The sequence below is a fragment of the Ovis canadensis genome, chromosome 26, assembly GCF_042477335.2.
Source record: "Ovis canadensis isolate MfBH-ARS-UI-01 breed Bighorn chromosome 26, ARS-UI_OviCan_v2, whole genome shotgun sequence".
Taxonomy (NCBI): Eukaryota; Metazoa; Chordata; class Mammalia; order Artiodactyla; family Bovidae; genus Ovis; species Ovis canadensis.
The window spans coordinates 42,571,587-42,594,976 of record NC_091270.1 but is presented as its reverse complement, the minus strand read 5'-3'; the positions used below and the strand labels follow the sequence as shown (position 1 = coordinate 42,594,976).

At 38.0% G+C, this 23,390-nt stretch overlaps 1 protein-coding gene across 12 annotated transcripts in view; it reads right to left on the bottom strand.

Annotated features, from left to right (window-relative positions):
- WRN (WRN RecQ like helicase) overlaps positions 1 to 23,390 on the bottom strand; it is a 114,416-nt gene that overhangs the window by 49,911 nt on the left and 41,115 nt on the right. For all 12 annotated transcript variants that reach the window (XR_011253545.1, XR_011253547.1, XR_011253546.1 and 9 more), the window contains 8 exons: positions 22,092 to 22,233; positions 19,731 to 19,806; positions 17,896 to 17,963; positions 17,512 to 17,620; positions 16,855 to 16,923; positions 12,511 to 12,593; positions 7,614 to 7,720; positions 1,611 to 1,798 (listed from right to left, as the gene is read on the bottom strand). Coding sequence is in view for 8 of the 12 variants with exons in the window: in XM_069573349.1 (XP_069429450.1) it covers positions 1,611 to 1,798; positions 7,614 to 7,720; positions 12,511 to 12,593; positions 16,855 to 16,923; positions 17,512 to 17,620; positions 17,896 to 17,963; positions 19,731 to 19,806; positions 22,092 to 22,233 (842 nt within the window). In the remaining 4 variants the exon portion in view is untranslated. The remainder of the gene's footprint in view (positions 1 to 1,610; positions 1,799 to 7,613; positions 7,721 to 12,510; positions 12,594 to 16,854; positions 16,924 to 17,511; positions 17,621 to 17,895; positions 17,964 to 19,730; positions 19,807 to 22,091; positions 22,234 to 23,390) is intronic.

Here is a 23,390-nt window from a genome sequence, read left to right as displayed (position 1 = left end):
CAGATTTTTCAGGAGGCAGGTCAGGTGGTCTGGTATTCCTATCTCTTGAAGAATTTCCCACCGTTTGTTGTGATCCACACAGTCAAAAGCTTTGGCGTAGTCTTTAAAGCAGAAGTACATGTTTTGCTGGAACTCTCCTGCTTTTTCTATGATCCAACAGATGCTGGCAATTTGATCTCTGGTTTATCTGCCTTTTCTAAATCCAGTTTGAACATCTAGAAGTTCTCTGTTCATGTTTAGTCGAAGCCTCGCTTAGAGAATTTTGAGCATTTCTTTGCTACCATGTGAAATGATGAGACCAAACACTGTTCAAACTGGCAAGTGTGATTCTAGTGAAGTAACAGGTGTGAGGCTTTTCACTGACACCTGTCACTGTGCAGCTTTTAGAGAAAAAAGGTCCAGAGTAAGAAGTCAGGCCAGAGACAGTGGCTTCTGTATCAATTAAAAAATCGATCTTCTTTCTGCCACATCAGAGATGACCTGGGGCTCCTTGATGGACATAGACATCTCAGGGTGGGTGTGGGGGAAGCTGCCGGGACACCTCAGGAGCCCAGCATGGTCATCTCAGAAGCAGGAGTCCCTCTTCCTCTTCAGGACCAAGAGTAGTCCCAATGATCAGTCTGTCTGCAGACTGGGCATGGCCTGGGAGGCTCCTTCCAGCATTCATAGGCCCAGTGGTCAGTTGACTTGCCTTCAAAGCACTCCCCCTTGTTTGTCTTACCTCTGGACTGATGTTGGCACCTGCTGTACCCTCTCGGTGGCCCTGAAGTTGCAAAGCGTGTCCGACAGCACCTGTTATCAGCTGAGCTTGTTCTTTCCTTATCCTCAGCTTGATTTTTTTACCCCAAAAGCCACCTCTAGCAGGTGGGGCAGCAGTGTTTGTGGCCCTGATTGTAACATTTGAAGTTTTCGCCTAATGTCATAGAGGCGAACTGAATGATAAAAGGTAGTCCCAGTAGGGACTGACCCTCAGGAGTGGAGGTGTCTATGTTAGTAAACGTTCTAAAAGCCTCCACAAGTTGTCCCCAAAAGAGGGCTGGATTTTCTTCTTTCTCTTGGGTCACTTCCTTGACCCTTTCATAGCTGACTGGTTTTCTAATGCATTCCTGAATCATGTGGTTCCTGGCCCTCATGCCCACCAGGAAATTATCATCCCAAGCAGGATTCTGCATCCCCACAGTATCACAAGCGCTAGGTTGGGCCCCAGCAAGCTGCTCAGTGTGCCCCGAGGCTGCCGTCCAAACCCTCTGCTTCTCCTCACAGGTAGAGAATATTAGTTGGCCGTCCTTCCAGGCTAAATCAAATGCCAGGGTTAGGGCCTGAAATCCTTCAGTAAACCTACTAGGGTTTTCAGAAAACTGGCCCAGTCTTTGTTTGCACTCTGCTGAATCAGTTAAAGAGAGGGCATGCGCACTCTGACTGTGTTTTGCCATTTGCCACTTGCCTGGGAGGACACATTCTCCCTGATCCTGGGTGACTGGAAGTCCCACCTATGAGATATCTCAGTGGTGGGATTAGCTTTTTCATCCTGGGGTCACTTCAGTCATACGCTCAGTCGCATCTGACTCTTTGTGACCCCATGGACGGCAGCATTCCAGGCCTTGACTCACCTTGACTTACAGACGAGAAACTGCTTCAGATCCTCCAGGATGCTTCCTGTTTTTCGTCCAACTTCTAAATACAAGTTTGGTCGATCAAAACCAGTACAGGTTATCTGAGGATCCTTCAGTTTTAAGCAACGTACAATGTCTTCTCGGACCGAAGAACCTGCCGTAGCAGTCACTGCAACAATTGGAACCTGAAATAAGTAAAAGCGATTTTTAACAAAGGAGAGAGGTTGTTAATTCCCAACATTTCTACTGCCTTCTTAGAAAGACACTGGAAGACAATTACAGGAAGAGTAGAGAACAGTGATAAAAATGAAACTTTAAAATTATTCTTTCAAAGAAGAAAAACACTTTCTTCTTACTTGTTTCTCAGCCTTCTAAGAAATCATTCAAACACTAAACTCATAAGATTTCTAAGGCAATTCCTGTCTTAAGCTAAATCCACTTATTAGCTATCTACCTCTCCATTTATTATTTATACATTTATAACAGTGCTGGAACAAATGAGGGGTAAGTTATGTCTTATCTTAGATAATGATAATTCACAAATTATAAACCCTGCAATCACTGAAAATTTAGCCATACAAAGCCCAAGCATGGCTCTTTTTTTACTCCTATATTAAATACATTGCTATATGGCTTTTCAGATCTAAAATAACAGCTCTCAATTACCTGGATAACCTATCAACAGTTTTAAATGGTTAACTGTAGCATACAATATAAAAGAAAAATGCAGAAAATAAGACATCTAGTATTAACTGATCCCTTGAGCAACCAAGTCATGTTCTATTTTCAGCACAGTAGACTTCTAGATTTAATTTTTTCATCACTATTATCATTGGGTATATTAATCAACTATGCAATCATCTCATAATCAGAAAAATTGTTCCTATATAATTAGCTGCTTGATATCCAAAATTACAACTTTCTGAATACATTTTGGCTTATTATAAAATATGGTAAATAATATGCTCATAACACAGCTCTTCAGATGCAATACATTTGCCCTGCAAATCAGTTGAAGCAATTACTGTACATAAGTGAAAATTTAAGTGTAATCTGTAAAAAATCAAATACAGAATTTGAAAAAAGATACAATTTATTAAAAACTGTAAACTATTTTTATAATCAATATAGCTTTACTGAACTGAAAACTATCTCAAAGTTCATGCAAAGAAAAATCAATTAAGTCTGGGAGCAGTTTTTAAATAGAAAAAAAAATGATACCAAAATCAATGTGACCAGTTAACTGACATTTTGATATTCTCTATCCATAAATTCTGTGTGGATCACAATAAACTGTGGAAAATTCTGAGAGAGATGGGAATACCAGACCACCTGACCTGCCTCTTGAGAAATCTGTATGCAGGTCAGGAAGCAACAGTTAGAACTGGACATGGAACAACAGACTAAATTAGTTCCAAATAGTAAAAGGAGTATGTCAAGACTGTATATTGTCACCCTGCTTATTTAACTTCTATGCAGAGTACATCATGAGAAACACTGGGCTGGAAGAAGCACAAGCTGGAATCAAGATTGCTGGGAGAAATATCAATAACCTCAGATATGCAGATGACACCACCCTTATGGCAGAAAGTGAAGAGGAACTAAAGAGCCTCTTGATGAAAGTGAAAGAGGAGACTGAAAAAGTTGGCTTAAAGCTCAACATTAAGAAAACGAAGATCATGGCATCTGGCCCCATCGCTTCATGGGAAATAGATGGGGAAACAGTGGAAACAGTGTCAGACTTTATTTTTTTGGGCTCCAAAATCACTGCAGATGGTGACTGCAGCCATGAAATTAAAAGACGCTTACTCCTTGGAAGAAAAGTTATGACCAACCTAGATAGCAGATTCAAAAGCAGAGACATTACTTTGCCGACTAAGGTCCGTCTAGTCAAGGCTATGGTTTTTCCAGTGGTCATGTATGGATGTGAGAGTTGGACTGTGAAGAAGGCTGAGCGCCGAAGAATTGATGCTTTTGAACTGTAGTGTTGGAGAAGACTCTTGAGAGTCCCTTGGACTGCAAGGAGATCCAACCAGTCCATTCTGAAGCAGATCAGCCCTGGGATTTCTTTGGAAGGAATGATGCTAAAGCTGAAACTCCAGTACTTTGGCCACCTCATGCAAAGAGTTGACTCATTGGAAAAGACTCTGATGCTGGGAGGGATTGGGGGCAGGAGGAGAAGGGGACGACAGAGGATGAGATGGCTGGATGGCATCACTGACTCGATGGACGTGAGTCTGAGTGAACTCCGGGAGTTGGTGATGGACAGCGAGTCCTGGCGTGCTGTGGTTCATGGGGTCGCAAAGAGTCGGACACAACTGAGCGACTGAACTGAACTGAACTGAACATATAAAGACAGACATTTTCAGGATGGCAACGATAAGAAAAGAGGGCCTCATTTGTTTCTATGCAGTATCATGTAAGAGTAGAAAAGCAATGCCTTTGTGAAAAAAAGGAAATAAGCATGAACCTGACACATTTTGAAGACGTTAGTAGAAAAATCGGGCAAAACAGCAGCACAGTAGTATAAAAATCTGGCTTACAAACAGCTGCCTCAGTTCAAAGCCAGCTTTCACCACTAACGAGATGTGAGATTCTGAGCTGCTTATTTTAGATATATTGGCTGCACTGTACAACGATCAAACCCATGCCCCTCGAAGTGGAAGTGCAGAGTCTTAACCACTGAATTGCCTGGGAATTCCCATGAGTTATTTACTTCATATTCTAAACTTTGGTTTCCTCATCTATAAGATGGCTACAATAACAGCAACAACCTCAGAAAGTCACCGTGAAGAGCAAATGGGATAAAAGGTCTACTATGCCGAATATAATGGCACAGTATACAGAAAGCACGTGACAAGTGTCAGCTATTACTGATATTATTAAGGCAACATCTGAAAAGAATTCTACACAAGAACTCCAGAGACACGGCCACTTCTCTCAGATTTGCCATTCACTTTGGCAAGAGCTAACTTCTCTCGGCCTCTGTTTTTTCATCAAAATATGAGATGGAGAGGGCTACTGGATGTTAACCTCTCTTCTAACTTAAAAATTCCCACTTTGCCACGAGGAACTCCTTATTCTAGTGACTAGCTAACAGAGAAAATCACTATAAATGATTCATTCCTTTGCCGATATCCTAGAAAGTCAAAGTTAAGAATGTTGCTTCCGTAACTTAGAAAACATAGTAAAGTAATGGAATGCATTAAATTTAAAGGAACAATGTTTACTCTCACTTCAGAAATGAACAGAATATTTCTGCTTAGAAAGTCTGGTGCTTTATGATATTTAAAAGACGTAAACTAGGGTAAAGCTTAGAAATAACACTCAGGTTGGCTAGGAGAACAGTGTGTCCATACATCCTGGTTTACTAGGAAGCTCTCAGTTTATCTGGTCATCACAGCATAGTTCTTTTTTTTTAATTGGAGGCTAATTACTTTACAACATTGTAGTGGTTTTTGCCATACATTGACATGAATCAGCCATGGGTGTACATGTGCCCACCATCCTGAACCTCCCTCCCCATCCCATCCCTCTGGGTCATTCCAGTACACCAGCTTTGAGTACCCTGTTTCAAGCATTGAACTTGGACTAGTGATCTATTTCACATATGGTAATATACATGTTTCAATGCTATTCTCTCAAATCATCTCACCTTTGCCTTCTCCCATAGAGTCCAAAGTCTGTTCTTTATATTACAGCATAGTTCTTAATAGCTTCAACCTTTTAATTTTTAAAAGCAAACTAGTATGGTTGATAAATTACCTTGTCACTCAGTTTTATCAAGTTCACAACTCATGAAACTTGTTCTTTAAATTGGCAAATCTTGGTTTCTTTGGTAATAAGTACAAAGTTTTGGTGAAAAAAGCAATAAAATGTAAATTAATCTTGTGACTATAAATCTGGGAATGCCTTAGACATATACTTCAATGGTGCTACCACTACAAATTCCAAGAACTGTTACTATTCCATTTGCCTCTGAATCTGGGTGGTGCTGCTCCTGCTGCTGCTGCTAAGTCACTTCAGTCGTGTACGACTCTATGCGACCCCATAGATGGCAGCCCACCAGGCTCCACTGTCCCTGGGATTCTCCAGGCAAGAACACTGGAGTGGGTTGCCATTTCCTTCTCCAATACATGAAAGTGAAAAGTGAAAGTGAAGTCACTCAGTCGTGTCCAACACTTAGCGACCCCATGGACTGCAGCCTACCAGGCTCCTCATCCATGGCAGTTTCCAGGTTAGGGTACTGGAGTGGGGTGCCACTGCCTTCTCCATTGGGTGGTGCAGTTAATCTACATACTCCATAATATGCTTCATTCATTCATTCACTCACTTACTCCAAATAGTTACTGTCTACAATGTGCTGATCTTTGTAAAAGGGCTGGGAGGAATGTCATGGAAAGATCCAAAATGTCTCATTCTTACAGTTCCTCTTACTTGAATTTTATAGAACTTTAAGGTTGATGTAAAGCTTTCCAGGGCTTCCCTGGTGACTCAGCAGTAAAGAATCCACTTGCATTGCAGGAGACCCAGGTTTGATCCTTGTGTAGGGAAGATCGCCTGGAGAAGGAAATGGCTACCCACTTCAGTATTCTTGCCTGGAAAATTCCATGGACAGAGGAGCCTGGTGGGCTACAGTTCATGGGGTCGCAAAGAGTCACACACAGCTGAGCAAATCAACAACAACAAAGCTTTCAACAACAAAGTTGTTCTTTGGAGACTCATTTTGTCAGATTCTCTCCAAATGGGAATAAGTCAGTGATTTTTTTTTGCTATTTTTGAACTTATTAAAATAGTTCAGTGTGAAGCACTGGTGACAGTCAGCTATAACTGCGATTAAAAGAAAAAAAAGCACTGAGAACAGTGAGGAAAATGAGAGCCCTACAGCCACCAGGGGGCATTTCTCACCACTAGCTAACAAAGATTTCATGAAAATACCAAGGAAAAAGTTTCTCAGCCACTGCTTGTCGAACATCCTGGGCTCAGTGAATCATCCCAAGAAATGAAAAGAATCCAATGGCGTCCACAGCCTGACACAATAAAAGACTAATTCAATATCGAGAAGCATTTCCAAACTGCATAAAACACTTGAAACTCCTCTAACACAATCCCTCTAGAATCAAAGGGCCAGGAAAGGATTACAGACAGCAATCTTCCTAATTTCCAAAAGCTTACTTTAAACCGTTCTACATTAATGAAAAGCAGTCCTCAAGGAATCTGAGCCTACTGGATTTCACCATATCAATCTTCTTTTTCAATTAGTATTACAGGTACTATTAACACTACTAATCTTTCTATATTATTCATACTGTTCCATGCACTTCATTTGGTACTACTACTTCCACTTTTATGGGTAATTCTGAATCTAAACTCCTTGACTGGACTCTGTGCTACTTTGGGGCAGAAACTGTTTTAAACTTCTTTCAAGTCATTTACTCTGGAAGCCATATAGTATCCCACTGTGCAGCACTGCCCAGCTCTACCACTCACTGCCTGTGCGGTAAAGTTACTTCTCAGGGTCTCAGCTTTCTCATCTGAATTCACTTATTCATTTACCCAATTATTTACGGAACACTCACTATGTGACAGGCACTGTTGTAGATTTTATCAACTAAACCAGCAAAAATCCCTCCTCACAAAGAATATTCTGGTAGGGACCCACAGGCAACAGACAAAATATATTAAAGTACATTAACACTGCTAAGTAAGTGTTATTTAAAAGACAGCAAAGGAATATGAGGAATGCTGAGAGTTGTGGGAAGGGGGTTAATTTGAAAATCTGACTACAGTGGACAGGAGGCCTAAATGAAAAAGTACTCTTTCAGCAAAGACTTGAGAGAAGTAAAAGATACACCATGCTGTAAAAAAATCTTTCCCCTGCTTAAAAATCAATGATTTGCCCTTTCATAAAAACATTTTCAGATTTTTGGCCATTCCCCAATCCTGGATCCTCCCTTGCTAAGCAAGTCATTTCAAGACATTGTACTTGGCAAAGCTTACCTGTGGGAGTACTGCCTTTAGGGAACACAAAGCCCTGAATGAACTTCTAAAATCATGTCCCCACTCAGAAATACAGTGAGCCTCATCCACAGCAATAAGTGTGATACCTATCAAAACAGAAAAATACGTAAATGGAGAAGATAAAGCTCAAAAAAGTAAGAAACTCATCGAAAGTTTTACCACCAATTTCACTTTGAATATGTAAATATAACAGAAAGGAGAAAAATAATTCAAAGTATTGAGTCATATAAAAATATAAGCATAAATAATAGCAGATAACGCCAAAAACTGGGCTTCCCAGGTGGTGCCAGTGGTAAAGAACAAATAGACCAATGCAAGAGACCTAAGAAACGGAGGTTTGATCCCTGGGTCAGGAAGATCCCCTTCAGGAGGAAATGGCAACGCACCCCAGCATTCTTGCCTGGAGAATCCCATGGTCAAAGGGGCCTCGAGGGCTACAGTCCATGGGGTCACAAAGAGTCAGACACGACTGAAATGACTTAGCACGTACACCAAAAATTATTACTGAGAATAAGCAAAGGAGATATATGGATAAAAGGCAGATGGATAAAAGAAAGAAATATTTAATATCTATTTTTCAAATAATATATTTATTCAATTTTGGTTTTCATCATTATTTCTCAGAGAAATTAATTACTACTCTGTCCTCAAAGCTATCACTCATCTGCAATGATAATACCTTAAAAAGAAGAGCTGTTCTAATTCTCATTCATAATACTTTTAATTTTATCTCATGGATTAGCTATCCAAAGAGAAAAAGTCAGCATATTTCTACTGAGATTACATTCATCACTGTCTGTGAATGATCACTACAGAATTCTTCTGAAATGCCAGTTCTGAAAGACAGGATGACATCCACAGTTTCTAATATAAAAAGGGAAGGGAAGAACTATATCTCATTTTGTACAAAGTAGGTAAGAAGGAAGGCAAATTGTTCCTTCTTCACCTAGCAACCCCTTTGCTCAGCCCCCACCCCCACCCCCACACTGAATCAGAATCAATAATGTATAGTAATATCTCTCAGAAAAGGGCTTTACTATATAACCATCCATGAAAATGTCTTCAGATATTTCAAAGTAATGACAGCAGAGCTTTTGCCCTTGATTACCAAATTAATCGCTTGGACACGACTGAGCGACTTCACTTTCACCAAATTAATATTTAAGAAAAAAATAATTTTTCCTCTCAACGGGGATGATCACAATTTAATGTTTATCTGCATATTTATGTTTTGCCACTGTGTGTTAGCTGCTCAGTTGTGTCCAACTCTTTGCAACCCCATGGACTGTAGCCCACCAGGCTCCTCCCTCCATGGGATTCTCCAGGCAAGAGTACTGGAGTGGGTGGCCATTTCCTTCTCCAGGGGATCTTCCCAACCCAGGGATTGAACCCTGGCCTCCCGCATTGCAGGCAGATGCTTTAACCTCTGAGCCACCAGGGAAGCCCCCAGGCAAGAACACTGGAGTAAATTGTGATTCCCTCTTCCAGGGGATCTTCCTGGCCCAGGGGAAGTTTTGCCACTGGGGCCTATTTAAAAACATAAGTCAGACTACCTAGATGCATAACTTGGCTTACCATTTATATTACTTTAAGCATGTTACTTAAGCTTTCAAGCGTCAGCTTCTCCTAAGTATACGGTAGATAATAAAAGTAGCTAACATTTTTTTAGTTACTCTGAAGATTAAGATCATTCACATAAAATGCTAAGATAGGGGCTGGCATTAAAAGACTGCTCAATTTAAAAATATATATATTATTATTATAGTTATTGTGCTAGTCGCTCAGTCAACTCTCTGCAACCCCATGGACTGTAGCCCACCAGGTTTCTCTGTCCATGGGGTTCTTGAGATAAGAACACTGGAGTACGTTGTCATTTCCTTCTCCAGGGGATCTTCCCAGCCCAGGAATCGAACCTGTGTCTCTTCTGTCTCCTGTATTGGCAGGCAAGTTCTTTAACACTAGCGCCACCTGGGGAAATACATACTATGTTCCAGACACTTTCCTAGGAATAAAATAGTAAAATGCAATTCATGATCTTGAGGAGCTCACATTTCTAAAGGAAGAGACAGAGAAACATGCATATAACTGCAATTCATTGAGATTACCGATTACAACAGGGTTGGAGAAGAAAAAGGAAAGAAAAAAAGAAAACCCTGCTAAATCTGAGCAAATCCAGGTTGATTCACATCAAAATTCTATTAACTGATGAGTGGGAAAAATTCAGTATTACCACTATACTTATTTGGCTTTCGAAACTATATGACCCAGATTTTAAATTAAATAGGTTAAAACAAAGAATGACAGCTCCTTCATTTTAAAACCCTCCTTAAAATCACAGGTTTGATTAACTAGCTTTTGCACTTCCCCAGTGGCTCAGTGGTAAAGAATCCACCTGCAATGGAGGAGACGTGGAAGATGCCTGGGTCAGGAAGATCCCCTGGAGGAGGAAATGGCAACCCGCTCCAGTATTCTCGCCTGCGAAATCCCATGGACAGATTAGCCTGGTAGGCAGGTATAAGAAAAGACTCAGACAGAACTGAGCAACTAAAACAACAACAACTACTATTTTTTAATGGAGTTAAACTTCGTCCCTCACAACCAGCTGATGCAAGCTTCTGCCAACTTTCCCATTAAATGTGCAAGTCCAGGTGTCTGCCCAGGTCCAGGATATATTTCATTTTGGCACACCAGTCATTAAAGCCTTATTCCCAAATTTACAAGACAATTACAGGTACATTTGCCTTTAAGGCGTCTCTATATAAAATTCTGCTTGCTGCTTTTGTTAAAAAACCCACACTACTTAAATAATAACATTTCATAAAAATCATAAATCAGAATAGCTAAATGTCAAAACTACTGTACCAATGAAATTCTGAGTATACTCACTGCTGCAAGCATTAAAAAATGAAAGTTAAATAAAAATACTTGAGAGAATTTATCGTATTTTGTTCAACATTGACAGCCACCCAAAAAGAGCATTTTCATCCATCTTATGCAGATACTCAGCTCTAATAATTGCAGTGTTCATAATTTATTCCTTTACAAAAAATTAAAATAGAGAATTAGAACAACCTATCAAGAGGCTCTAAGTAAATATTGGATTAAATCCATCACAGAAACAAAGCAAATGTTAAAATGGAACAAAACATATCCAGACCACTAGGTACAAAGACCCTAACTTTTGCAATAAAACCATGGAGTTTATATACCTAGAGTTGTTGATTTTAATCTGAATTGAAATATTCATAAGAACTTTATACAACCTAATAGGATACACACTAAATTTGTTTTAACGGCAAAAATATAACATGCCAATATGGGAGTTTAACAGTTTTGATAATATATTTATCAAATGCTAATTTCTGCCCTCATTCTTTTGTTGATACTTAACACATATTAAAGGAGAAGGCAATGACACCCCACTTCAGTACTCTTGCCTGGAGAATCCCATGGATGGAGGAGCCTGGTAGGCTGCAATCCATGGGGTCGCTGAGGGTCGGACACGACTGAGCGACTTCACTTTCACTTTTCACTTTCACGCCTTGGAGAAGGAAATGGCAACCCACTCCAGTGTTCTTGCCTGGAGAATCCCAGGGACGGGGGAGCCTGGTGGGCTGCCGTCTATGGGGCTGCACAGAGTCGGACACAACTACAGTGACTTAGCAGCAGCAACACATATGAAAAAATAAATACTTGTTTTCATTATATTATTAGAATAACTGTTAAATGCTTTCCCAGAGTTATCTGCAAGTAACCATTAAATGAGACGCCACAATGTTTAAAAAAACTTTACGTGCTAGGAATTATCTTAACATATAAATATAAAGTGTGATCATATTACATTAGAAAGCAAAGATTGTCTGGTTTAACTTAATGTTTGAAACATGAACAATTGCAATAGAATCTGTGATTGTAGCTGTTAGATAGCTGAGCCTGACCACCAAGAAGGGAAAAAACAAGACAAAATGAATGTTTTTAGCATACACATCAAAGACGATACCAGCTTTTGACTAATTTTTTATTTCCATTTTCTAGGAAATAGGCTAAGACATATTATATAATTTTTAAAATTAATCGTACTCATTGACAACAAATAATCAAAGGTACTGTGGTCTCCAACCTGAAAATCACACATCAGAATCACCAGTGAGAAGACTACAGCTGCCACAACCTCATAGCAGGTACATTAAATCACAATTTTCAACGTTGGAGGATCGGAAATTTTCTAAAGTTTGAAAGGTGATTCCCATGAACAATAAGAGTAAAGAACCACTACATTGATTAAGATTCAGAATACCAAAAAAAGGAAATTATAATATCATAGAATCCAAGATTCAACATTTATTCAATAACATATTTAAATGCCTACTATGTGCCAGCAACATACTGCTACTGCTAGTGCTAAGTCACGTCAGTCGTGTCTGACTCTGTGCGACCCCAGAGACGGCAGCCTACCAGGCTCCCCTGTCCCTGGGATTCTCCAGGTAAGAACACTGGAGTGGGTTGCCATTTCCTTCTCCAATGCATGAGAATGAAAAGTGAAAGTGAAGTTGCTTAGTTGTGTCCAACTCTTTGCCACCCCATGGACTGCAGCCCACCAGGCTCCTCCGTCCATGGGATTTTCCAGGCAAGAGTACTGGAGTGCCATTTAAGAAAATATAAATAAATAAGAAGAGCATTTTCCCCTAAAAAGTTTATAGTCCAGTAGAAGAAAACAGGTATACAAACAGGCAATTATAATCCAGGAGCTTAATTTCTAGGGCAAAAGGAATTGTGGGACAGGACAGGAGAGGCAGAGATTTCCCGGATCCATCCACAAGTTTAAAGAATATCTCACTTTAACAAGTACTTATAAAGATTCTATCATCCCACTTACCAATATTAGCCTCAAGCTGCTGAAGCAGGTTCAAGTTACCTGAACAGAATTCTGGAGTTAGGTATACAATCCGGTATTTGCCTCTGTAAAACAAAGAAATAGGAAATGTAAAAACAATCACCCAGTGAATATAACTGAAAACCATAACACAGTATAATTTTTTAAAATAATGCATTACACCACTTAATAAAAACAAAATGCATATGTGGACATATGCACATATATTTGTTCTCTGATTTCATTTCAATTCATCAAAACAAACATGGCAACACCAGTCAGAAAGTACTCAGTATAAGATGCCATTAGAAGCCAGATTCTGATTTCCAGCAGTCTAGCCCCCAAATCACAGCGCTTGAGTTAACTGATCAAGCCTACAGTAAACTTTCTATACGTTAGCAATCCACCTACATGCCACCTTCCTTGGAGAACAACAACCCCATTACCCTACACAATTGATCCCATCTCCACAATGAAACCCGCAACGCCCACGTTTCTCCTGTATATTCTGCTCTATTGCCCACATCTTCTTGGGCCAGTGATGCAAAGCATACTAAGGTCAAGTTAGTCAGTCTCCGTCCTAGAATTTGGGGGTCTAACCAAGTAACAACCAGTCAGCCTCCAAGCAGCAAGATCTGTAACATGTAAATGAAAAATATCTGCAATCTATTTTGTGACTAGAACAGCACAGAATGCTTACCTTCTGAGAGAAAGAAAGAGGAAGACACACAGAGAATTTAGATTTTTTAAAAAATGCCCTATTGTATTTTCAATACTGATTCCAGTCTCTTCCTGAGGGCTGGCTAATTTCTTTTCATAGGGATCCACAAGCCATTCCTGTATCCTTACTATAAAATTTCATATTCGTTTAAACTAGTTTGATTGATTTCTATTCTGTGCAGACTGAATCCTAATTAAGACAATGTTTGCAATGAAGGTTAGGGCTAGGGCAAAATAGGTAGAGTCTCTTTTCCATTCTACCAAATGAAGATGTAAATCAAATTAAATAAAATGAAATAATATTCTTTATGAAACCACTTCAAAATATTTAATCTACTGTGTGCTAGGCATGGTGCTTTCACTAGGAATGGGTAGAAAACAACTAAGAAAAAAAGTTATGCTTTTCATATCATTAAAAACTAACTCAGTAGTCTAATTAACACAGGGAACTGTATAATTAGTTCTGATGCCAGAACTATCTCGGTTTGAATCTCAGTTCTACTTCTTACAAGCTAAGTAATCTTAGGCAAGTATTTAACTTCAATGTGCATCAGTTCTTCAGGGTAAAACAGTGATAAGAACTATAAAGACAGCTGACTCTTTAGATATCTAGATTCAAAGTAAACCTAATCAAATCCCAACTGGCAATTTAGTTAAAAAGGTGATATTGAAATACAAAGGAGCTAGAATAGATCCCAAAACACTGGGAAAAAAAAAAAAAAACAACCCTACTTTGAAAGAACAAGAAAACAAAAGTGGAAGACCTGTACTACCTGATTTCAAAACTTATTATAAAGCTATAGGAATCAAGACACCAATCAAGACAGACAAACGGAGTGAGAAAATAGAAACTAAACACTGTAACAATAAACCCATGTATATTTAGTCAATTTAGTTTTTACAAAGGTGCAAAAGCAACACAGTGGAGAAAAGATAATCTTTCCAACAAATGGAGCTGGAAGAAACGGATGTGCCTAGATTAAACAAAAAAAGAACTGCAGTCAATACCTGATATAACATACAAGGTTTACACAAAATGGGTCATAGATCTACATGTAAAACACAGAACTATAACATTTTTTGAAGAAAATATAAAGGAAAATCTTTGTGACCTTGAGTGAGGCACCAAAAGCAACAGTAAAAGCAAAATCCATAAAAAAAACAAACTGACAAACTGGACGTTAAACAAATGAAAACCTGATACTTTCCAAACTAACTGTTAGGAGAATGGTCCGCCTTCACCAAAATTTGTATGTTGATCTTCCTTCCACTGCCTCTTTGGAGCAGTTTCTAAGAACTATCTGAGATGCTGCCTCCCATGCTGCAGTCCTCATTTTGCCCCAAATAAAACTTAGCACACACAAACGCACACACACAAATCTCTTAGGAGAATGAAAAATGGAGTCATAAACTAAGAGAAAATGTTTGGTAACCACATAGCAAGTGAAGGATTTATATTCAGAATGTATAATATAAACTATCAAAATTCAAAAGAGAAAAAAAAATAAGCAAAAGATGGATATAAGCACTTCATCAAAGATACACAGATTAAAAAAACTATAAACAGATGGCTAATAAGTATATACAAAGATGCTCAACATAATTAGTCTTTCAGTTCAGTTCAGTCACATCCGACTCTTTGCGATCCCACATACTGCAGCACACCTGTCCATCACCAACTTCCGGAGCTTGCTCAAACTCATGTCCACTGAGTAGGTGACACGATCCAACCATCTCATCCTCTGTCGTCCCCTTCTCCTCTGCCTTCAATCTTTCCCAGCATCAGAGTCTTTCCCAATAAGTCAGTTCTTCACATCAGGTGGCCAAAGTGTTAGACTGATTTCCTTTAGGAATGACTGACTTGATCTCCTTGCAATCCAAGGGACTCTCAAGAGTCTTCTCCAACACCACAGTTTAAAAGCATCAATTCTCCAGCACTCATCTTTCTTTATGGTCCACCTCTCACAACCATACGTAACTACTGTAAAAACCATAGCTTTGACTAGACAGACCTTTGATAGCCAAGTAACGTCTCTGCTTTTTAATATGCTATCTAGGTTGTTCATAGCTTTTCTTCCAAGGAGCAAGTGTCTTTTAATTTCATCAACTAAAGTGCAGTTGCAGTCATCAACTAAAGTGATTTTGGAGCCCCCCAAAATAAAATCTCTCAGTTTCCACTGTTTCCCCATCTATTTGCCATCTATATGCCATGAAGTGATGGGACCAGATCCCATGATCTTCGTTTTCTGAATGCTGAGCTTTAAGCCAACTTTTTCACTCTCCTCTTTCAGTTTCATCAAGAGGCTTTTTAGTTCTTCTTCACTTTCTGCCATAAGAGTGGTGTCACCTGCATATCTGAGGTTATTGATATTTCTCCTGGCAATCTCGATTCCAGCTTGCGCTTCACCCAGCCTGGCATTTCACATGATGTACTCTGCATATAAGTTAAATAAGCAGGGTGACAATAAACAGCCTTAACGTACTCATACTACTACTACTACTAAGTCGCTTCAGTCGTGTCCTACTCTGTGCGACCCCATAGACGGCAGCCCACCAGGCTCCACTGTCCCTGGGATTTTCCAGGCAAGAGTACTGGAGTGGGGTGCCATTGCCGTCTCCGAACGTACTCATAGGGAAATCCAAATGAAAAACACATTGAGGGGCTTCCCTGGTGGCTCAGTGGTAAAGAATTTGCCTGTCAATGCAGGAAACACAGCTTCAATACCTGGTACTGGGGGATTCCACATGCCACGTGCTGAAATTGCTGAGCCTGTGCTCTAGAGCCTGGGAGCAGCAATGACTGAACCCACGTGCCACAACTACTGAAGCCCCCGCACCATGAAGCCTGTGCTCAGCAACAAGAGAAGCTACTGCAATGAGAACCCAACACACTGCCACTAGAAAGTAGCCCCTCTTCTGCAACTAGAGAAAAGCCTGCAGAGCAGCAGAGACCCAGCACAGATGGAACTAAATTAAAAAAATTTTAAACAAACACTGACATTGTATTAAAATGGCTAAAATTAAAACCCTGGCCATACCAAGTCATGGCCGAGATGAGGAGAAATTAGAATTCTAAGACACTGCTAGTAGGAATGTAAAATGGTACAACCACTCAAAAATTCTGGCAGTTTCTCAAAAACTTAACAGAGAATAACTATGTAATTCAGCACAGGCCTTCCCTTGGAGCTCAGTGGGTAAAGAATCCTCCTGCAATGCAGGAGACCCTGGTTTGATCCCTGTGTCAGGAAGATCTCCTGGAGTAGGGCATAGCAACCCACTCCAGTATTCTTGCCTGGAGAATCCCATGGACAGAGGAACATTGTAGGCTGCAGTCCACAGGGTCGCAGGACTAAACACAACAACACATACAAATGCTCACAGCATCTTTATGTGTGAAATCCCCAAACTGGAAACAATCCAAATGTCTATCAACAGGTGAACAGATAAACAAATTATGGCATATCCACATAATGTAATCTAATAAAAAAGAATGAACTATTGGTACATGTAACAATATGGATGAATCTCAATATACTGGGTAGGCTAATAAGTTCAGTCAGGTTTTTCCACTGAGAAAAACACCACAGACACTTGACAACATGATCAGGAATCATATAAATAACTTACAATTTAATATCCTCTACAACATTTTTTGACTGCGCTGATCCAAGAAAACAAGCTGGAATACTGGATATTCTGTAAGAAGAAAAACAAATATCCTGGAAGCATGTGCACACTACAAATATCAACTTCATTTTTAAATGAGAAGAAACAAAAAGTTATGATGTACATTTCTCTTCTTTGCAATCTCTTTCTGTAACTCACTAACGTGGTAAATAAATTCCTTCAATGGCTATATTAGAAGACTGGTTGTTAAGGTGGATTTTCCAAAAAGACTGCAAGCACAAGTTGAAGGAATTTAAATGGTTTTCATAAATGAAAACTACACCTCTATGTATATACTTCATACCAAGCTAAAGAAGAAGGGTAACCAACAGAGAGAAGAATTTTGTGATATGTAGTGTTAACCAGCATAAAATTTGCTTTTTAAAAAAATTTGGGGGCAGGGGGTCATCTGGTAGCTCTAAATTACAGAGAACTCAAGAAAGAAGATAAGCTGTTCCACTAAAGTGTCATATATTACTAGTGAAGACAAAGCAACATTTATAGAAATGTGTTAATAGGAACTAGATTTTAACATACATGATAAATCAAGTATTTCCTTCACAGGAGTTTAAAAAAAAAAAAAAAGGGTGGCAATGTGGCTCTGAAAGCCTTACTCACTCAAGCTGAAGCACTTGGTCTTCCATCAAAGAAATAAGGGGAGAGATGACAAGGCCAATCCCACCTACATAAACAGGTGGATACTGGAAGCATAGACTCTTTCCATACCCTTAAAATAAAAATAATACACTCAGAGAAATAAAATTAGATTGTTGGTATTCTGATTTCTTCTTACAATGTACTTGCATGAGATGAACAGTCACTACTAATGTGCTACCTTCCTAAGAGTTAATTCGTGCAAAATTCAAGCATCTACCCTCAGCTCATTCTCTTCTACAATTTACACCATTTGTATACATACATACCTTATGGAAAGATCAAGTATTTCAAAATCTTGAAGCTTTATTTTTTAAAGAATAAGTTATTTGCTTAAGTACAACTTACCAGTTGCCATGACAACAACATTATCTTTTCTTTCTTCCAGTACAGAATGAATCACTTTCCACTGAACCCTGGAGGATGAAAAGCAAAAGGCTGCACTGTTTTACTAATACGAAATGGAAGAGACAAGTTAAGTCTAACCATTTCCTTACATGTAAATTTTAACTTAAAAGTAAAATAAATAAATAAACATTTAACTACAGTTAATGATTTACCTGCTGAAGTAATTAGAAGGGAATGTAAGGATGTCTACAATTTATGCCGATGTACTTTATTAATAAAAATTGAATGGATTAAAAAATGGATAGACAGATAATTGATATGTGATAAAGCCATTTTATTTTTTCATTTCCTCCAGAATTCCTTTTACATTTCCAAGTTTCAGTAAAAATACGTGAATTCTGGAGCTTTAAAACAGAACTCCTGCTTGACCAACTTCCCATTCAAGGTGACTGAACAACTAGTATTTCCATTTATATCTGCATTAAATTTTTTTTTTAATTAGTTTTTTATTTTTTTAATTTTAAAATCTTTAATTCTTACATGCGTTCCCAAACATGAACCCATCTGCATTAAATTTTGTTAATTATCTAAAATATAAAATAAATTCCAAGCTTCAATCTAGATATCCAACAGAGTCACTCATTTAAATAATAAGAGAAATGCTCTAGGTGCAAGGACTGAGTAAGAAGGGAAATGAGGGAACCTTTTGGAGTGATTGTAATGTAACATATTTTTTAAAGGGTTTAGGTTACATGTGGGTGTGCGTGTACACTTAAGACTTGCCAATGTTAACACTTAAGTTTAACCATTTCCTTATATGCAAATTTTAGCTAAAAAGTAAAATAAATATTTAACTATATTAATGATTTACATGCTGAAGAAGTTAGGGTGGAGTGAAAAGATGACTACAATTTACTTTGAGATGCATTTTATTAATAAAATTGAATAGATTAAAAAGTGGATAGACAGATAATCAATATGTGATAAAGCAAGTATACTAAAATCCTAATAGTGAATTAACAGTGAATATACAGGTATTCATTGTAAAAAAAAAAAAAAACTACAGTATCTTTGAAATTTCTTTTAATAAAATTTTGAGGGAAAAACAACTAGAAAGGTGATCTTCTGGTATGCTGATAATGATCTGATCTTTCTTTTCGGAAAGCTGGATACACAGCGTGTCTGGTTTGTGAAAATTCATAGATATGTACATTGATGTGTACTATGCGTAGGACACAGCTTAATCTAAGAAAAATGTTTTAAGATCAGAATAGAAAAAAAAACAGTATAGATTTTTACATTCCTATTACCAACAGTTTTATTCAAATTCACTTGTTCTTCATCTCATTTGTATTCCTCTCATTTTAAAACTTATAACTGTGCTCCCTTGGATGTAAATACATTTGACTATGTAAAAACAGCAGCAGCAGCATGTAGAAACAGATATGATTATCACTGTTTCTCAAACTACTGTCTTATGAATTTCTATTACATCAATATGCATTAGACAGTAAGATGCACAAAACAGGCACACAGATACTTTTGTAATAAAATAAAATTCAGGATTAACTTAAGATGAATTTATTAATGTATTTAAACTCAGAACTCTATATTAAGGAAAACCATTTTCCTTACTTATAAAAACAATATGAAGATATGAATTTTATATAAATATTACTTCAAAATAATTCTGCACTTAGAAAAATTACAGTGTAGCACGTATAAACTATAATGAAGTTGTACTTTTACTGTTCAATGGATGGATTATTTGTCTTTTTAAGTTTGTAAAAAAAAAACAGTAAATAAGTAATTTAATTAACTGAGACTATACTCACGGCTTAAAACTAGAATGGCCAAAGTAGGTCTTGAGGCAGTTAATTTGCTTTTCAGTAGGTCTTGGAAACAGATAGTCTTAAAATAAAATGGGCATTTATGTTAAAATAAAGGTACACAAAGTGAGAGAAAGTTTTATTTTATTGACTTCTTTTAAAGAACCTAGTTACTGTGTTGTTGTTCAGTCACTCAGTCATGTCTGACTCTTTGCGACCTCAAGGACTGCAGCATTCCAGGCTTTCCTGTCCTTCACCATATCCCAGAGTTTGCTCAATGGCAGAAAGTGAAGAAGAACTAAAGACCCTCTTGATGGAAGTGAAAGAGGACAGTGAAAAAGTTGGCTTAAAGCTCAACATTCAGAAAATGAAGATCATGGCATCTGGTCCCATCACTTCATGGGAAATAGATGGGGAAACAGTGGCTGACTTAATTTTTCTGGGCTCCAAAATCACTGCAGATGGTGACTGCAGCCTTGAAATTAAAAGACGCTTACTCCTTGGAAGAAAAGTTATGACCAACCTAGATAGCATATTAAAAAGTAGAGTCATTATTTTGCCAACAAAGGTCCATCTAGTCAAGGCTATGGTTTTTCCAGTGGTCATGTATGAATGTGAGAGTTGGACTATGAAGAAAGCTGAGCACCGAAGAATTGATGCTTTTGAACTGTGGTGTTGGAGAAGACTCTTGAGAGTCCCTTGGACTGCAAGGAGCTCCAACCAGTCCATCCTAAAGGAGATCAGTCCTGGGTGTTCATTGGAAGGAATGATGCTAAAGCTGAAACTCCAACACCTTGGCCACCTGATCCGAAGAGCTGACTCATTGGAAAAGACTGATGCTGGAAGGGATTAGGGGCAGGAGGAGAAGGGGACGACAGAGGATGAGATGGCTACATGGCATCACCAACTCGAAGCACATGAGTTTGGGTAAATTCTGGGAGTTGGTGATGGGCAGCGAGGGGCGTGCTGCGATTCATGGGGTCGCAAAGAGTCGGACATGACTGAGTGACTGTACTGAACTGAACTGACACTTATTTTTCCTTTGGGTACCAGGCACAACTCCAGATAAACTGTTTGATTAATTTCTTAATACTAAGGATAAGAACTTTGCTACGATTCACACTTTTGCCAGCTTCATATAAATACAATGTTTTAGAATTTGTTATACTTCTAAAAACTAACGTTTAGAGCCAACCATGGCCAACAAAATAGCAATCCAAATTTTATAATATAACCAATTTTCAGTCAACAGTAAGCAGGAATTAATTACTGTCACAAATAAAATCCATAGGTAAAACCTTCATTTTAATTACCATTCCACCAAAAATCTCTGATCAAAAATCCAACTGCAAAGCAGAATGGAGTTATGTTAACTTCACCCCATTGATTTTCATTTTTCCCTCAAGTTGAAGGATTCATGAGTTGCCAAGAAAGAGAATAGCAAAGAGTCAAGAAAACCTACCTCTAAACAAATGAATATTTGTCCATTTTTAATACAAGAAAACAAAGGGAAAAAACTTTAACATTTTCATATACTTTCCACTTATGAAATGTATTTTAAATTTTCCATATTACAACATTGAAGAAATCTAGCTCCAGAGAGCATTCTACTCTCTGAGGAGATGCCTACAGCTTGCCATAATGAGTATCATCACTTATACTTAAATGATAGAAGATTCTTTTAGCAGATTCTTTACTAGAATTTGCACATACAAGATGAAAATTAGTCCATTTTGCTATTTGACACTTTGCCATTTATTTTAAGTAATAAGCACCTGAAGAACAGATATTTATCAATGCCATTTATAATAATGTTTAATATAAGTAATTAATTTATTATTTCTTATTTCTGTACTGTGCTCAGTCATGTTTGACTCTTGGCAACCCTATGGACTGTAGTCCACCAGGTTCCTCTGTCCATGGGATTTTCCAGGCAAGATTACTGGGGTAATGGAATGGGTTGCCATTTCCTCCTCCAGCGGATCTTCCCAACCCAAGGACTGAACCCATGTCTCCTCTGTCTCCATCATCGCAGGTACATTCTTTACCGCTGAGCCATTGGGCAAGTCCCTGCTTCTTATTAAATGATTTTTTATCATTTTTGACAAAGTATAAAATTCAGGATGAAAAGTTTCACGTCGCCATGTTCACCAAATGACACAACACTCTTATCACTTACTTTTCTAAGTAGTATGACTGTCCTTTATGAAGACCAAAGCACTATAGGATTTAATGACAAGTTTTCAGGGCCTAATTAACTACATGCCACAGAATCCTTGATGTCCAAAATGTTTAAAATTAAAACCTAAATTAAAATCAGTGATAGGTATCAGAGACGAGTCAGTTCAAACACACAACAGTGCTTACCTTCCTCAACTTCTTTTTCCTCTTCAATAGCTTCGTTCTCATCTTCATCATCTTCTTCGGAAGGAAGATCCAGATTTTTTTCCATTTCTATGCATTCTGAATGATTTGGATCTACCATGCCACTTTTGAGGTTTTCTAAAGACTGAACATTTAAAAGAATTTTTCAAAGCAAAAGCATTGACAGTGCTGTATCTTTTTCAGCAAACACAAAAGGAGTATTATTAACAGAGCCTACAATTTTGTTCAAAGCTGGCAGATGCGCAAGCAATTCCACAAAAGAACATGTGTGCTCCCGCTTAAATATGTGCTCAAGAATGGTTTCTCAGGCATAAGGCCAAAGATGGAATACTGCCAGCACAAACAGGGTTCATTAATAGCATACGATGAACTGGCCCTAGGGAAAGTTTTCATAAATTTTGCATTTAGATTATTTAAAACATTTTTTTCTTTATCATACTTCAATGCTTCCAATTCCCAAGTGGTAACTGTGGGCTTTAATGTGATTCTTGTAATGAGTTTCTCTGTATCATGTGTCAGCGACAGTATTTTTTGAGGAAGCATAAAGTTTAAACTATAAGTCAACAATAAATGTGTCTCTGGAGTTGTCAAAGCAACAACAAAAACACTGAAATAATTTTAGGAAAGGAATATTACAAATGCAAAACAAATGCTTTCATGTCAGCTTGGTATCTGATTTCCTCCCCTAAATGAAGATTATCTGCTTAATGAATCTGCAGGTATTTCAAAATTGTTTCATCTGTAAAAATTTCTTAATGAGAAATAATAGGAAGAATTATTAAACCACAGTTGTCATTTTCTCTTTATATTAAAACTTCTATTCAGTAAGTTTGACTTAAAAGGTTTTTTAAAAAGTATTCATTTCAGGCCTTCAAAAGGGAAAAAAAGATATTGTCTTTCATATTTTTTTATTCCAGTCAACAAATATACTTGTAAAAAAAAGTACTTTTATCTGTGCACCCAAGTTGCCTTCTAAGAGGTTCAATATATAACATAAATTTGTAGAAGTCCACAAGTATCCTATAAATCCACTACTTTAATAAGACTCTTCAGAGAAATGGTTCATCAATAAAGGCATATGATTTAGTATTTATATCCTTTTATTACTGGTAGCTAATATTTATTACACTTAGGAAACGCCAGGCTCTTTAGTTAAACCCTTCACAAGTAACACCTTAATAATAAATACAACTGTTAATGGAGTATCAAAAAGCTAAGAAACATGCCCAAAGTCACACAGCTAATTAAGGGAGAAGTTAAGACTTTAAACCCACATTAACA